The sequence below is a fragment of the Rhinoderma darwinii genome, chromosome 12, assembly GCF_050947455.1.
Source record: "Rhinoderma darwinii isolate aRhiDar2 chromosome 12, aRhiDar2.hap1, whole genome shotgun sequence".
NCBI lineage: Eukaryota > Metazoa > Chordata > Amphibia > Anura > Rhinodermatidae > Rhinoderma > Rhinoderma darwinii.
Window position 1 is genome coordinate 8,224,405 of NC_134698.1, and position 15,968 is coordinate 8,240,372.

The window sequence follows — 15,968 nt, forward strand, 5'->3', positions numbered from 1 at the left end:
CCCCAAAAGCGGTTTGCTGGTGCCCCCTGAACAGGGGTTGTCCATACTAGAGACCCCCATGAAGGTGTTTTAATGTACAACGCCCGGGGCAGAGCTGATCCTGGCAGCGCGGAGTGAGGTGTGGATGGACTCGCCGCTCACAGCTGAATTCCTTACACGTCTCCTGTGCTGTCCGCAGATTATTGACTAGTTGTCAGCGCTGGACCCGTGTCAGCCGCTCACCCCGCGGGCCTCCAGAAATCAAGGAGAACAAGCAAAACAGCAGACGTGTAGTGATGAGGACACGGAGCAGAGATAGGTCAGTCCTGTCCTGGGAGACGGAGAATTCTACATTACCAGAAAAGTATTTAGTGAAGACCCGTGTGGTCGTCTCCCAAGGAATCCCCCTGAGCGTCCAAACCAGATCCTGTCCTCCCCAAGGACCCCGACCCCTTCACTGCTGCTTGTGGTTTCCTTATAATTATTACTGAGGAGATCCGGCATACTGGGAGTTATACTTCTTATCACGAGCTGTGGCATTCTGGATATTTATTTCTTATTGAAGATCTCTGAATGCTGGGAGTTATAGTCCTTATGAAGATCTCTGTATGCTGGGAGTGATAGTTCTTATAAAGGTTTCAGGTATACTGGGAGTTGTCGTTCTTATGAAGATCTCTGGTATGCTGGGAATTAGAATTCTTATGCAGATCTGTGTATGCTGGGGGTGATAGTTCTTATGAAGATCTGTGTATGCTGGGGGTGATAGTTCTTATGAAGATCTGTGTATGCTGGGGGTGATAGTTCTTATGAAGATCTCTGTGTGCTGGGAGTTATAGTTCTTATTGAAAAGCTCTGGTATGCTGGGAGTTATAGTTGTTATAAAGATTTCTGTATGCTGGGAGTTATAGTTCTTATGAAGATCTTTGGTATGCTGGGAGTTATAGTTCTTATGAAGATCTTTGGTATGCTGGGAGTTATAGTTCTTGTGAAGATCTTTGGTATGCTGGGAGTTATAGTTCTTATGAAGATCTTTGGTATGCTGGGAGTTATAGTTCTTATGAAGATCTTTGGTATGCTGGGAGTTATAGTTCTTGTGAAGAGCTTTGGCATGCTGGGAGTTATAGTTCTAATGAAGATCTCTGAATGCTGGGAGTTATAGTTCTTATGATGATCTCTGGTATGCTGGGAGTGATAGTTCTTATGATGATCTCTGGTATGCTGTGAGTGATAGTTCTTATGATGATCTCTGGTATGCTGGGAGTTATAGTTCTTATGAAGATATCTGGCAGTTGGGGGTGATAGTTGTTATGAAGATCTCTATGCTGGGGGTGATAGTTATGAAGATCTTTGTGTGTTGGGGGTGATAGTTGTTATGAAGATCTCTATGCTGGGGGTGATAGTTATGAAGATCTTTGTGTGTTGGGGGTGATAGTTGTTATGAAGATCTCTATGCTGGGGGTGATAGTTCTCCTGTCTCCAGGTTACATCACTCAGGGAGTAGTTTCAGTCTCGCAGTAAACGCTCTGGATGTGAGGGACAACAGAACAAGTGTCAAGGGGCGTGGCTCTGATACCTCGTCACATGACCGGAGTGTCTGAGGTGCAGACTACAGGTCCCGTCATGCCGTTCGGCGGTCGCTGAGTAGTTGGATTGAGTCGAGCCGAGCGGGGGGAGCTCCGGAGCCGGGAGTGTGTATTCGGTGTCCGGTGCTGAAGTGATAGGAATGACCGGGGTGGACGACGGCTCCAGGAGATGAGCGCTGCGTCTCGGCCTGAAGTGGCCGATAAAGGACATGCTCCTCTGGGACTACTACCGTACTCAAGTGCCCGGCTCTGGCCTGGATTAAGCGTGGAGCAGCCAAACCGCACAGCGACTCTGTGACACTGGGGACAACATGACGTCCAAGGGTGAGTAGTGCCCGGGCGCTGAGGGCGAGCTGGCCTGCCTGACACTTAACTGAACACGGCCAGGAGGGGGCGCTGCTGCGGGTGGGAAGAAGTTTTGGTGGGGTCTCTGTACATGGTCCTGAGGGGGCTTTGTGATGGTGACCCCAGGGTGAGTGATCGGCTCTATGCTGGTGTCTCCTCACTTATGTGGTGGACTCTTTGTTGGTGACACCCAGACTGGAAGCCGGGCACTTCGGTGGCATTAAGTGTTGATCCCTTAGTAGGTGGCACCCAGGATGACCGGCCAGACCTCTGTGGCACCGTGCCTGGGAGGTGGGCACTATATGGGTGACACCTAGTGAAGTGATAGACTGTTGGCATCCTGGTGAAGGTTCCAGCTCGTTCTTTGGGTTGTGTTATGTGGGTTGAATGTTGGGGTCCTTGTTGGCACCTGGGTTATTGGGGATTCTATTTGGTGGTTGTTGGAGGGTCTTTCTTGGTGTTAAATGGGCGATGGATCTTATTTGGGGTTCTGTAGTGGGAGTAACAGTCTATTGGCACCCGAGTGGATGTGGGCGCTATCTGCTGGCACCTGGTTTGAGGGGTGTCTTATGTTGGTGGCATAGGGGGCTCTGTGGAGACTACTCCTCTCCGCATGTAGTGACGGCCACGGGCTTCAGACCATTTAAAAATATAGCATCCTGGTAACTAGTCTCAATCAAAAATATCCTACCGTTTTGCGTATACAGCTCCTATGCAGACCTATGTGTCTCCATGGTTACAGACTACAAATGATATGTATTTTTTTGAATGAGGCGACACAGATGGAAAGAGCCGTCACATGACCCCTTTTGTGGCAACTGATTGGAGTTGGGAGTCCAGTCTACTTTGTGTTTATATAAGCGCCGCCCTGACTGAAGGATCATGGGATGGTTTTGTGCCACCCATAATTCACTTTTAGTAGCAATAATCGGGTAAGGGGCCAGTTAGATCTTTTTGGTTGTCTGGGTGCATTGGCTCCTGGATTTTGCTTTGCCCTTCGATTTTTGGCTACATAGAGGGCAGAGACACGGTTGGCATTCCTCATACATGACTTCTTAGTCACTGAGGTTCATTCTGGGCCCAGACGTGGGGCAATCTTGTCCGTCCTGACATATCTTAGCGGTGAGAGAATTTCTGGGTGATTCAGAGGGCGTGTGGTGTACTGTAGAGGGGCGAGATCATTGCAGCCAGGGAGGAATTGTGCACATACATTGAGAGAACATTTAAAGGAATTTTCCACTTTTATGCAAATGGAACGTAATCCGCGTATAATGAAAAGTTCTGCAACTTTTTAATATCAAATTTTCACCAATCTCAAGAACTCTGCTTGCAGTTACTTTCACCTGGGGACTGACAACCTGTCCTGATCACAACCAACCAACACACAGGCTTGTAACAAAAGAGCGCTGAGACACTGTAACGAGCCTTGCACCCGTTTCAGTTGGTTATGAATGTAAATAATGTTTCCATTCACTGACGGCAAGTAGAGATTTTGAACTAGGTCAGGAATTGAAACACACAGCATATTAGAAAGTTGCTGAAAATTTTATTATACAATTAGCCAGCTTTGTTTTACATAAAATCGGCAACGTCTATGGGCAGTGCCAACCCACCCGGTGGTATTGCTGTGAAGCCTGTAGAGGACGACTCTCATGTAGCAGCGTCGGGGGTCACAGGTGACATTGAATATCTAACACCGGCCTGAATGATGACCCGGTGTGGGAGGGGGAGGGACGCGTTGTGTAATGTAACCTACAGTTATGTATTAGGAAACTGCCTAAATAGCAACCGCCCAATATATCTTCATCACAATTCACATCCCGCGCCAGTCAGATCCTCACAGGGCTGTTTTATGATGGCCTGTGTTTGCTGTTTTATGTGAGAATCTGCATTATAATATTACATCTGTCTAGGAATTGTTATTTATGCAGTTTTCTAATATATGTAGAGGATGACAACCTCTCATCAATCTATCAGTCCTTCTTGTAAAGTTTCAATTCCAGTAATAGATCTAGAATAGGGAGTTGTTGCTTAAGCAATTCCCAAATATATATAAAGGGGTATTCCGGTTACAACAAGTTATCCCCTGTCCGTAGGGTAAGGGATAACTTGCTGATCGGTAGGTGTCCAGCAGCTCGGACCTCCACCGTTTACGAAGTTGCCCAAACCCCAAGTCGGACACCCACCGATCAGCAAGTTAACCCATACCCTACGGAGAGGGGGTAACTTGTAACCGGAATACCCCTTTAATACATCATTCCACAAAGTCTGTATTATGGAATCGCCATTTATGCAATTCTCTGATATATAAGAGGATGTCGCCCGCAGTGACTCCAGTCCATATATTAGGGAATTGCTCTTCATGCCATCATTGGGGAAGCGCTCCGACCTTTACACGTAGCCGTTCCTTTAGTAAATGTACATTAGGGAATTGCTCTTCATGCCTGACATATATGTGGAGGTGCCGTGTTGTGGTTGTGAGATCAGATCCGATCGCCCAACGTCTCTGTTGCGGCTTTGAAATCAGAGAATAAGTGAATGTGGGGTGTGTCTGGGGAGGTAGTGCCGGGTAAATCCAGGGCAGAGCGGGTATGACGACACCCTGGCAGGATCTGATTCTCATATTCGCCCTCTTTATACGGGTGGAGCTGGTGACCCCGGCCGTGGCACGCTGCTTCCTACCTTCACTGCTCCATGGTTTCCTCCTGGGCCGCTCCTCTTCCTGGTCTCGGCTTCTGTCTTCATGTTATAATAATCTCGGCCGCTCGTCTTCATAATTCCTTTGTATTCTTAAAGGGAAACTCCGCTCCGATATCATAGTATTATTACGTTCTCGCCATTAACCTCCATCTTGCTCTTCGTGGTTCTTCTCTATGAGAATGTGACAACGTCTGGTCACCATTAGAGCCTGAGTGGTCACCCACGGGCCGCTTCTTCTGTTGCTAAGCAACAACCAAACATATTCAGGCTACTACTGGTCGACCAGCGATGTGATTGGACAGATAACATTTGCCCCTACAAGAAAATCCCCAGTATATAGTACCCGGAGTCGTTCTTCTTTGAAGGTTAGCGATTCCTTTCAGCAGTTTTAATATCTGTTTCTGGGAAAGCTGGGTATACAACCAATATGGCCACTATTACAACTCACACTGCTGTTGGCACCCAGCTTTTCCACGATCCTGATGAGAAAGGTGGTCCAGCACTGTATTGTTAGGCAGACATTCTCAATGGGGTCTTTGGTCGACAAGAATCGCCACATTTGGTCTTATGTAGCAGAGGTCAGCGGGCACTGCCCGGGAGCATGGCAAGAGCATGTAGCTATTGATTCTGAGGCTTGCCAATCAGAGGAGCTGGTAGTTTCTAATCATTATCTCCACGAACTGATGTTCTGTCGAGCTTGTGGTTATACACCGCAGTTGGAGCAAAGCTGCAGTGTAAAGCATTTCTGTCTTTTAGCTCTTGTTCTTTAGGGAACCGTTCGGATTAGTGACTGCAGCTTAGTTGCTTTGTTTTTTGGAAGTCTGAAGTGGTCTGCATCCATTTTTCTGCCTCATCTGAGATTCTGGCTGCTACACTGTCCCCCATGCTTTGCACTGAAGCTTTGCTTGTGCAAATTGAGAGTAAATTTGCTCTTGCCCTGTCCTTTCTCTTCTACTTGTCCAATAATAAACTACTCGTTTACAGTATTACTAGTGGGTGACAAACCCAATAGGATAATGGCGGCCATATTGGCTGTCACCCAGCTTTCCCAGAAACAGATATGGCTAAGAAGTGGCTGAATAAAACCCCAGAGAATAAGAGGATGACTGTTTTTTTTTTTTTTACTTTGATATATGCAGTAGGTATGATATCAGAACCGGCGGTGGGTTATCCAGTCAGATGAGCACCAGGTCCTGCTCCGTGACATAGACCGCGAGGTGTCGCTGAGCGTTGGCGGATAATTCAATCAACACATTCAGATATCTATTTATAATAAGTTATTTGTGTCCTGGCCCCGGATTTCTCTCCGTCTTAGCCCGAAGTGACAATCATTCCAACTAGTGCGAGAAGCTGACGTTCAAATCCGACCGTTCTAATATCTAATGGACTCGACCAGAAGTCCCATAGACGACAGCGGTCATGACGGCGTTCGTATTCCCATAATAATCTTTCTTTTGTCTCCCCTTACAGTTCTGTGCACTAACAAGACCATTGACAATGTTCATCCTGAGCCTCCTGGTTCATGAATGTAATACGGAAACTGCAGTGCAGACTGACACACAGGCAGTTATATCGCCCCTGTTTGCTCTACTCTGCCTGTGTGTCAGTCTGTACTGCAGTTTCCGTATTACATTCATGAACCAGGGGGCTCAGGATGAGCAGATAAATGGTTAATGGTATACAAGTCTGCACTGTTATACACCGATATGTCCCCTGTTCCCCCTACTCTCCTACTATTCTGTGTATAACCGTGCAGACTTGTATTCCATTCACCATTTATCTGTTCATCCTGAGCGTTCTAGTTCATGAATACAATGCTAGACCTGCAGTACAGACCGACACTTATTAATAGCCATTTCCATGTTCATTGGAAATGTCACCTGACTTTCCTAAGAGCCTAAAGAGCATATAAGTCTGGATTGTTATGCCGGACTTGATCCTCTTGCTTTCTACTGCTCTGCCTGTGTAAATACCAAGCTTCACTGTATATCAGTATGAATGAACCAGGAGGCTCTGGATGAGCAGAAATCCCAGCCTGGGCAGGAGAGTGTTTGACATTGCTGGATGTGCATGAAATAAGGGAGTAAAGATGTAATGGGATCTCGGAGGGGATAACCCTATAGGATCGGGATGGAGGACGGTTACCTTAGTATTCCGAAACGGCGGTATTCCTAGAGCTGCGTCCCCTTAATGACACGGCGGATTCACTAATGCTTCCATGTCTGCTCAGTTCCCAGCATAGCCCCCCTCCTCCCGTCTCCAGACCACCTCTAGGGACCTGTCTCTTTCAAGGAAGAGCAAATATTTCATGTCACGGCCGCTCAGCACACGTCCTGTCAATACTGTGAGCAGCCTGCCGTAGGGAATGCTGAACGCTCAGTTTTCTGAACAGAACCGCCACGGGCTGACATAGCTGGGATGACAAAGTCAAGCGTTCTACTACTCCGACACCAGAAGTCCCATGCAACAAAACAGCGGACCACAACACGCAGTCAGAGTCAATGACAGGGTTCATGTAAACCAATAATACGTTCTGCACCTTTTTAATCTACCTTGTGTTGCAATTCCACACCATTTTCAAGATCTCTGCTTGCTGTACGGGATTGGAACGTGTATACATCCAGAGGCTGAAAACCCTGTACAGACATAAGACTAGACAGTCCTCTGTGAGCTGAACATCCTTCAGACTGATACTTTGTTACAATGTATCAGTGCAGGGAAAATGTAACAGAACAGGAGAGATTTGTGCTGCTGAGGTGTTTAATTCACTAGGGTGGATACAATTTGTAGCAAAACCTCAGCCGTGTGACATGTAAGGCTAGGGCTACGTTGCGATTTGGTTGCGAAAGACATCCCAAAAAAGAGAGATCGCGGACGTGTCACGGATGAGTCGTACGCGACTTCCGCTACAGTCTATGCAGGCAAAGTCACGTGCGATCTGCCCCGGAAGGTTTGAATTGTTTTGCGACTGTCGTGTCGCGTGTCGTTCCCCGGCCACATTCACATCTATAACATGCAATCTTCATGTTGCGCGACCAAAGCCCTAGCCTAAGCTTTGCCTAGAGTTTCAGCCTCTGTATGTAAACAAAATGTTTCCATTCACTGACAGCAAGCAGGTTTTATCAAGGATATGCATTTTTTAATACATCATCGTTTATTCTAATTTTTTGAAACCTTTTTAATTACACTTCACCGATCAAAACTTCTGACACGTCACTAAGACATCTGAAAAGTTTAGTCATCCTTTAAAGCGGCCATATTGGTTGCCACCCGGCTTTACCAGAAAGAATATTTAAGGGGCTTCACAGTTCTCATAATCTGGTGATAATAAGTTGTGGTCTTACAAGACCCGGAGTATCCTCTTATTACGGTAACTTTCCATATTAACACCCGTCATGTAATAACTTCTTCTGACTGCAGGTTGTGACATCGCTACTTACTGACAGTTTCCCGAGGTTGTGCAGCAGTGTTCAAAGGGTAACCTGAAAGTAAAGGAGCCCTCCAACTTTTGGTCATACTGTTAAAATTGGTGCCCAGCCTCTTCCCCGCAGCTGCCAAATCAGGAGTCTGGACAAATAACTGGAGCTGACGTTGTGGAAACCGTCAGTATTGCTACTTACAAGGTTTAGATTGGAAAAGTCTTTCCTACCGCTTTCCCAGACTCCTGATGGACAGATCTGCTCAGAAGAAGGTGACATGGGAAATGAAGTTGTGTATAACTAGGCCAGTGTACCATTCAGGGTTCTAGGAAAGCTGAGTGACAACCCCTATGGGCACTCTAACAGCAGCCATATTTATTTTCCCACTGCCATCACAGCCCACGTTAGGGGTTACCCGGCTTTCCCGCACTCTTGAATAGAAAACTGCCTGGTTATATAATGATAGATGCCCCCTGCCTATCTATTCTGGAGTCTGGGAAAGCTGGGTGACCACGCCTCTTATCTGTTATTGTAAATTTGTATTCGCATGGATTGTCACCCAGCTTTCCCAGAATCAGATAAAACTTAGAAACGTCTGGAGGGGACATCTCAAGGACTGGACTTACACGTGGATTATTTTTATTTAAAGGGGAAGCTCTTCATTTATTTTTTCCCCTCTTTCCATTATTGTATAGATCAGCAGTCTGTGAGTTGAGACTACAACTCCCAGCCTGTGGCTGTCACGGCATGCTGGGAGTTGCAGTCTCCCAGTAGCTGGCCAGCTCTAAGACCAGGGGTCATCAACCTTCGATGCTCCAGCTGTTGTGAAACTACAACTCCCAGCATCCCGTGGCATGGGATCCCCAGCCAACGGCTATCAGGGCATGCTGGGAAATGTAGTTTTACAACTGCTGGAGTGCCGTAGGTTGCTGATCCTTCCTCTAGACTATGGTAGAAACCAGCGCCTCCATCATGTCCACCATGGACCCCTTGGCTGCATCTCCCATGATGCTCTGTGTCAGAGGTGCTGCCGGGGGATGAGCGTACAGAAATGCCGTCAGCTCGAGACAATCTAGTCCGCTCCTCACGTATTCCAGGCATACTTGGACTCTGATATCATAGACCAGGGGAGGACTGCTGACCTTTCTCCAGATTCCTGTCCGCTTACAACTAAAGAGAAAAAAAAATTCCTCCAAATCATAAAATTCAAGTAGAAAAAAAATCCATTCAGCTCAGTGGGTAAGTACCAAAGTGACTGTAGCCGAGTACTCCGCTTTCCTACAGTCCTGAACAGCCAATCTGCTTACTCATACGTATCAATGCATTATTAGGTCAACTTGCCATTCTGGAATCTGGGAAAGCTGGGTATTAATCCTCATGGTTTTAGAGCAGTTCCGCTTTAGATGTTTTTACTACAATTGTAGCAGTGACCAGTATTCGGTCTGTAAAGGTTTCTCACTTCCCTGACAGCAAGCAGAGATCTTAAAAAAGTTTCTTAGAACTTTGCAGAACTTTTTATTGTACAATGCCAAATCGGCAATCCCCTCGGTATCGACAACGACCCCAAGGTTTCTTTGTGCCGCTCATGGAATATGGTGCTGACCCTAAACTTTCTATACAATGGATGCCTTTAATGTGCATAAGCCCCTTTATTCTGTAGATCAGCGAAGGTCTAACCTGAAGGGGTCCCAAATGCTCCTATTATGGGGGGTACAAAAAAAACATATTTATTAAAAAGCAGCACGTTTCTCTGATTGGCTGAGAAGGATCAAGCTCCGTTGCAGACCCCCCCCCCCCCCCCCCCTCGCCTTCAGGGGTCATTGAGCTCGATGACCGCTCCATCGCTGGGTGACCGTCCGGGTCGCATATTTTGAAGATAATAAGATGATTACCCCGGGAAATTCTCGGCGCTGCCGGACCGGCTCAGGTAGACGCTGCAACGTGCTGCGGGCGGTACAGTTTTGCGATTGACATAAGCTGTCTAGCCTCAGCCGACCTGCAGCAGCTGCACAAGGGGTTAAGTACATCTGTGCGGCAGGGAACAAGGCGTCCAGCGCGCGTGCTGCGTATTACGTTTCCGATCGTTAAATAGCAGCGCGCCATCTGCTGCAGGCAAGGCCAGTTGTGGTCACTTGTAGGCTAAGCTGATTTGCCTCCCCCCCCCCCCCATATGTCCAACCCCCCCATATGGCCAAAGCTGCTGCAGAGCCCCGGGCAGGACGATCCTCCCTCAGTGACATGAATAGGGATGATTTTTTTACCTATTCATGTGTGAACGAGGGGTGGACGGCCGGCGGGGGATGATGCGTGTTCATTGTGAAACGGGACAATAGTGGACACGGCCATCTGCCACCAGTGACCCCCTTTCTGTGGGGACGTCCACAAGATGCTCTTCTAGAGATGAGCTCCTGGGTGATCACAGGTCACGGGGCAGGTGGAGCGGTTTCAGCCAATCCAGAGTCACGTCAAAGTGCGTACTCGCCCCCCATAGCTCCTAAAGGGAGTCACATGAGCCCTTCTTCCACTTCTGATTGGTTCGTATCTGTATATTGTGTACACTGGATTTTTGAGCACCCACCTGTCACTTTAATGAAAAAAGAGGGTGCAATTGAACACAATAATTAACCTATATAATAGTGTCCTGTAGGTGCCCCCTAGTGGCCGTATTGATTGATTTAGGACATTGATTTTCATAGTTTTTTTTGTCTCCCATTAGATTCAATGGAATAAAAGCGGTAAGAATTGACACGACGCATAATTTAGTCACGCTTTGATACGTAAAATGCCCCGACATACACGTCCAACAAACGCAGTGTGAACAAGCCCTTAATGTTCAGCGATTTTGGACCCGAGTTTTCAGCAGTTCAACATATAGACTTTTCTCTGCCGATTCCCTCATGACAACACTTCCTGCCCATGTGCGGAAAGCTCAATGTTATTGAAGGGACCTGCAACCAATCAGATCCCATCTTTTATATTTGTTACCTGTGGTATAAAAATGACAGCTGGATTCATAATGGCTGCAGTGAGGCCCGGGGTTAAGAAGTTTTGTCATGGGGAAGCTGGTCTAACAAGCGACCTGTAACTTCAGCCTCTTCAGCGAAGTAATAAGATACTTCAAAAGAATTTCACTCCAGAGGTGCTTCTATATGCAGCCTTGTGGCGCGCTTCTGGGAGTTGCAGAAGGGGGGCGCTCTTTCAGTCGCTCTATTATAGTCGCGGATATCTCTCGGAGAAGACTACTTGTTTTGTGGTTTCTGACTTGATCGCCTCTTCCAAAACAGTCAGCAGCGACGGAGATGCTGACTACTGACTTCTGCATCCAACTTGTCAGGGGCCTCGGGGGACAGATGTCACTGCAGCCATCCAGTTACTAGTATTCCGCCAGAAGCGAGACTCGCGTGCCTCGCCATCTCTACACGTCCACGGGGAATACCGCCAAGCATTTTTTCTGTATCTTCATCTGTACAGTCCGTTAAGTGAAAAGTGCAGATAATGAGCAGATTGTAGAGGAGTCTCTCTATTATTCTAGACCAGTTAAAGGGGACTTCCGCTTTTAACGGTAATGCGTACTTAAAGGGGTTCTCCACTTTGGCCAATCTCTACTTGTTAAGTGATGGGGGGGAATAAGCGTTCACGTGAAGGCTCGTTGCCAATCATTGTCCTGTGTCATCAGCCGGTGTACGAGAGAACGATCATTGATCGGATCGTTTATGCTGCAAAAAAATGGTCGCTTGTTGGCAGCACATCTACCTGTTGGATGTGCTGCTGACGTGAGGCAAACGTATGGGGAGGAATGATCGTAGTATCAATCGTTTATCCCCATACGATGGTCGCTGCTCGGGAATAGAGCTAAACGAGCGCCGATTGACCAGCTGCATCATCGATCGGCGCTCGTTCTTCCAGCCAGTATCGGGTCGTGTAAAAAGATCTTTAGGCCAGGATCACACACACCGTTTTGATGCAGTTTTTGGCTCCGTTGTTTTAATCAAAGCCAGAAGTGGATCCGAGAGGAAGGAAAGGTATAAAGAACAGACTGATGCGGTTCCTTTCTTTTATGTCCAAAAAACAGCCAAAAACGGCATCAAATCTGTGTGTGTGTGATCCTGGCCTTAGAAGGGTCCCTTGTAAATAAGCTGATCACGAAGTGTCCCCCAGCGATCAGCTGTGATCTGTGGGGCTCTGCAGCGCCCCCACAGGGGAAATTAAGAATTACACCTTGTCTATTGAAATCCATGAGATGTCTATGTAATGCAGTCCCGGACTGGTCCTCCAGAGTGAGAGACGCTCTCCAAGATATGAGGATCTTGAACAGGGGCCCCCCCCCTTGATTTTCTCAGAATTCCCTAATGGGATATATAAAAAAGGGTTCCTTTAATCATTGTATAAGAAAAAGTTCCAAAAGACTTTCAATTCTTTGCCATATTCAAGAACCCTGCTTGCTTTATCTATCGATCTCATATCTATCGATCTCATCTATCTCTCTCATATCTATCTATCTATCTATCTATCTATCTATCTATCTATCTATCTATCTATCTATCTCATATCTATCTATCTCATATCTATCTATCTATCTATCTCATATCTATCTATCTATCTATCTATCTCTATCTATCTATCTATCTATCTATCTATCTATCTATCTATCTATCTATCTATCTATCTATCTATCTATCTATCTATCTATCTATCTATCTATCTATCTATCTATCTATCTATCTATCTATCTATCTATCTATCTATCTATCATATCTATCTATCTATCTCATATCTATCTATCTATCTCATATCTATCTATCTCATATCTATCTATCTATCTATCTATCTATCTATCTATCTATCTATCTATCTATCTATCTATCTATCTATCTATCTATCTATCTATCTATCTATCTATCTCATATCTATCTATCTCTATCTATCTATCTATCTCATATCTATCTATCTCTATCTATCTATCTATCTCATATCTATCTCATATCTATCTATCTATCTCATATCTATCTATCTATCTCATATCTATCTATCTATCTCATATCTATCTATCTATCTCATATCTATCTCTCTATCTCATATCTATCTCTCTATCTCATATCTATCTCTCTATCTCATATCTATCTCTCTATCTCATATCTATCTATCTCATATCTATCTATCTCATATCTATCTATCTCATATCTATCTATCTATCTATCTATCTATCTATCTATCTATCTATCTATCTATCTATCTCATGAAAACTCCTAGAACCCTGATTCATAGCTGAGGGTTTGCTACAATGCATCTAGTCCAGACAATCCTATCGGGCAACATTTGCCTTGTCCAATATAGAAAAGTCAACTAAATTACTATTCCTACTATGGCCACCTTTTAAAATGTCCCGTCTGTGGACTTTGAAAACAGAGAATAGTTTTGGGTGGAGTTCTTCTCTATACGTCTATTCGTGTATACCGGGTACATGTTACCCAAATTACGAGTTCAGATGGCAGGCTAAATAAAGATCAGTGGATTAAGTCTATTGATAATATATTACTATTCAGTGGTGTTGGTGAGGGGGCGGAGCTGTGACAACCTCTCATAGACCACAGTGGCTGTTGTATAAGGTGTGCGGGTCCATAAGTGCACACGTAAGCCGGGAATAAACTGACGGTTAGGGAACGATTGGAGTTTGGGTAGAGTTACCCTTTAAATTGTAGCATTTTACCCTAACATAAGTCTTTATACTGTGTGGTCCACGTCTCGCCCCCCTCCTATATATTATCACTATATGGTATCAGTGTTGTTTCTGCGTGGTCTGTGCCCAGTACAATAGCCGTCATGTGCTTGCTTAAGATATGCCCAAGAACAGGCATTTATTTGTCTGCCTCGTGGGCCCGGCCCAACCCATTGTAAACACGAGTTGTAGAATGCATGGGGTGGCGGTGCGGCCGCCGTGAACCTCGCAGCTCAGCCGTCCACAAGTTGTACTTTAATATTCGGGATCCTGACATTCCTCACTAAGTGGGAGGATTCCAGCAGCGGAGGATACGGCAGTGTCAGGAGGAGGCGGCTGCCATGTCTTGTATATCTCGCTCTACAGCTAAATATATAGAAACAAGCGGAGATGTATGGAGAGGTGTGAGAACCCACGTAGGCCGGGACTGGTAACCAGCCAGACTATGGAGGGGGCAGTTGGGGAGAGTAAGGCCCTGTTCACACTGAGTTTTTTGCAGGTGGAAAAATCTGCCTCAAAATTCCTTGAGGAATTTTGAGGCAGATTTTGACCTGCCGGCAGAACATTGGCCGCATTTTTCACTGCGTTTCCCGTCCGCGGCCATTGAGCACCGCGGGCAAAAAACTCTATTTCTGCCTCCCATTGTCAATGGGAGGTCAGACGGAAACGCCCGAAGAAAGGGCATGTCGCTTCTTTTTCCCGCGAGCGCTTTTAACCTCCCATTCAAATCAATGGGAGGCGATTTTCTCTTTTGTGTTTTTTTGGCGCGGTTTGTGACGCGGTTTCCGTGTCAAAATACTCTGAGAACTAGTCCTAAGGGGAGAGTAAGGGGGCAGTCTGGGGAGAGTAAGGGGGCAGTCTGGGGAGAGTAAGGGGGCAGTCTGGGGAGAGTAAGGGGGCAGTCTGGGGAGAGTAAGGGGGCAGTCTGGGGAGAGTAAGGGGGCAGTCTGGGGAGAGTAAGGGGGCAGTCTGGGGAGCGTAAGGGGGCAGTCTGGGGAGAGTAAGGGGGCAGTCTGGGGAGAGTAAGGGGGCAGTCTGGGGAGAGTAAGGGGGCAGTCTGGGGAGAGTAAGGGGGCAGTCTGGGGAGAGTAAGGGGGCAGTCTGGGGAGAGTAAGGGGGCAGTCTGGGGAGAGTAAGGGGGCAGTCTGGGGAGAGTAAGGGGGCAGTCGGGGGAGAGTAAGGGGGCAGTCGGGGGAGAGTTCTCAACCGGTTATTATCCAAACTCCTCTACAGCCTATAACACTACATGGAACTGCTACCTGTTTACATTGGGCAATTGCATAAATAGTAATTCCCTAATCTATTCCTTCATGAGGCTCCAAAGGTGGGGGTTTATTTCTCTTGATTTATTGTAGACTATATTCCCCCCCCCCCCATCTTTTATCCTATTCTTTCTATAAGGAGATACATCTGTCCATAACAGAAGGGAAGATCGTTATCAGTTAACGTGTATGTTATTTCCGTAGAGCGGGGGAGGGGTGGTCCAGTCCTGTCGCACACCCTTGTTTACCCCTCCCCCATGCAGAGTGTCTACCATTTCTTAAAGACCTTAGGTTGGAGTTCGATACGATAACCAAAATCTAGTCCATGGTCCGATGTGCCGTCGCTTATTACCCCTCCCCCGCTCTGACTCCATAATACTTCACCTACAATATATCCCATTAATCCCATACTCTATTATTACCCCCCTGGTAGTAACAGCACTTTACAGCCCTCCATTACCAATCCACACAGCAGGTTGTAGATCAGCGCATTACCTTTGAATGGTATTTAAAGGGACCAATCCCTATTCTAGATGCTGAACGCAGGGTTAAAGGGATCGTCTGAGATTACAAAAATTCTGTTTGAAGGAAACCGCATCACTCCTGTCCACTGGCTGTATGTGGTATTGCAGCTTAGACCCATTCACTTAAATACTGTAGTACCAGACACAGCCAGTGGACAGGAGTGGCGCTGTTTCCCGTAAATTTATAAGCCCAGCTGCCTCACACCTAATAGGTAAATGTTTCCAAAGGTCCCCAGAACTGGAGATCTGAGCTAAGGTAGTGACCATGGGGGGGGACTATTACTTCCTGTCGATCATCCCATTGGTGATCGCTACAGCCTGCTTCTCCCGTGACAGGACTGGCTGATACCAGGGTATAGTAGATGTGAGTTTTGGCGTCGGGTCCCTTTAAGCTGCCCGGGCCGCGGGCTCGGGTTCGAGTTGTTTTGTGGCCGGCAGCA

General features: G+C 46.5%; 1 protein-coding gene across 1 annotated transcript in view; it reads left to right on the forward strand.

The window, feature by feature from the left end:
• The first annotated feature begins 1,547 nt into the window (after nucleotides 1-1,547).
• The window catches only part of OTUD7B (OTU deubiquitinase 7B), a 52,101-nt gene continuing 37,680 nt past the window's right edge, over nucleotides 1,548-15,968 (forward strand). Inside the window, exon 1 of the mRNA XM_075844341.1 lies at nucleotides 1,548-1,886. Coding sequence (XP_075700456.1) covers nucleotides 1,874-1,886 — 13 coding nt within the window. The 5' untranslated portion in view covers nucleotides 1,548-1,873. The remainder of the gene's footprint in view (nucleotides 1,887-15,968) is intronic.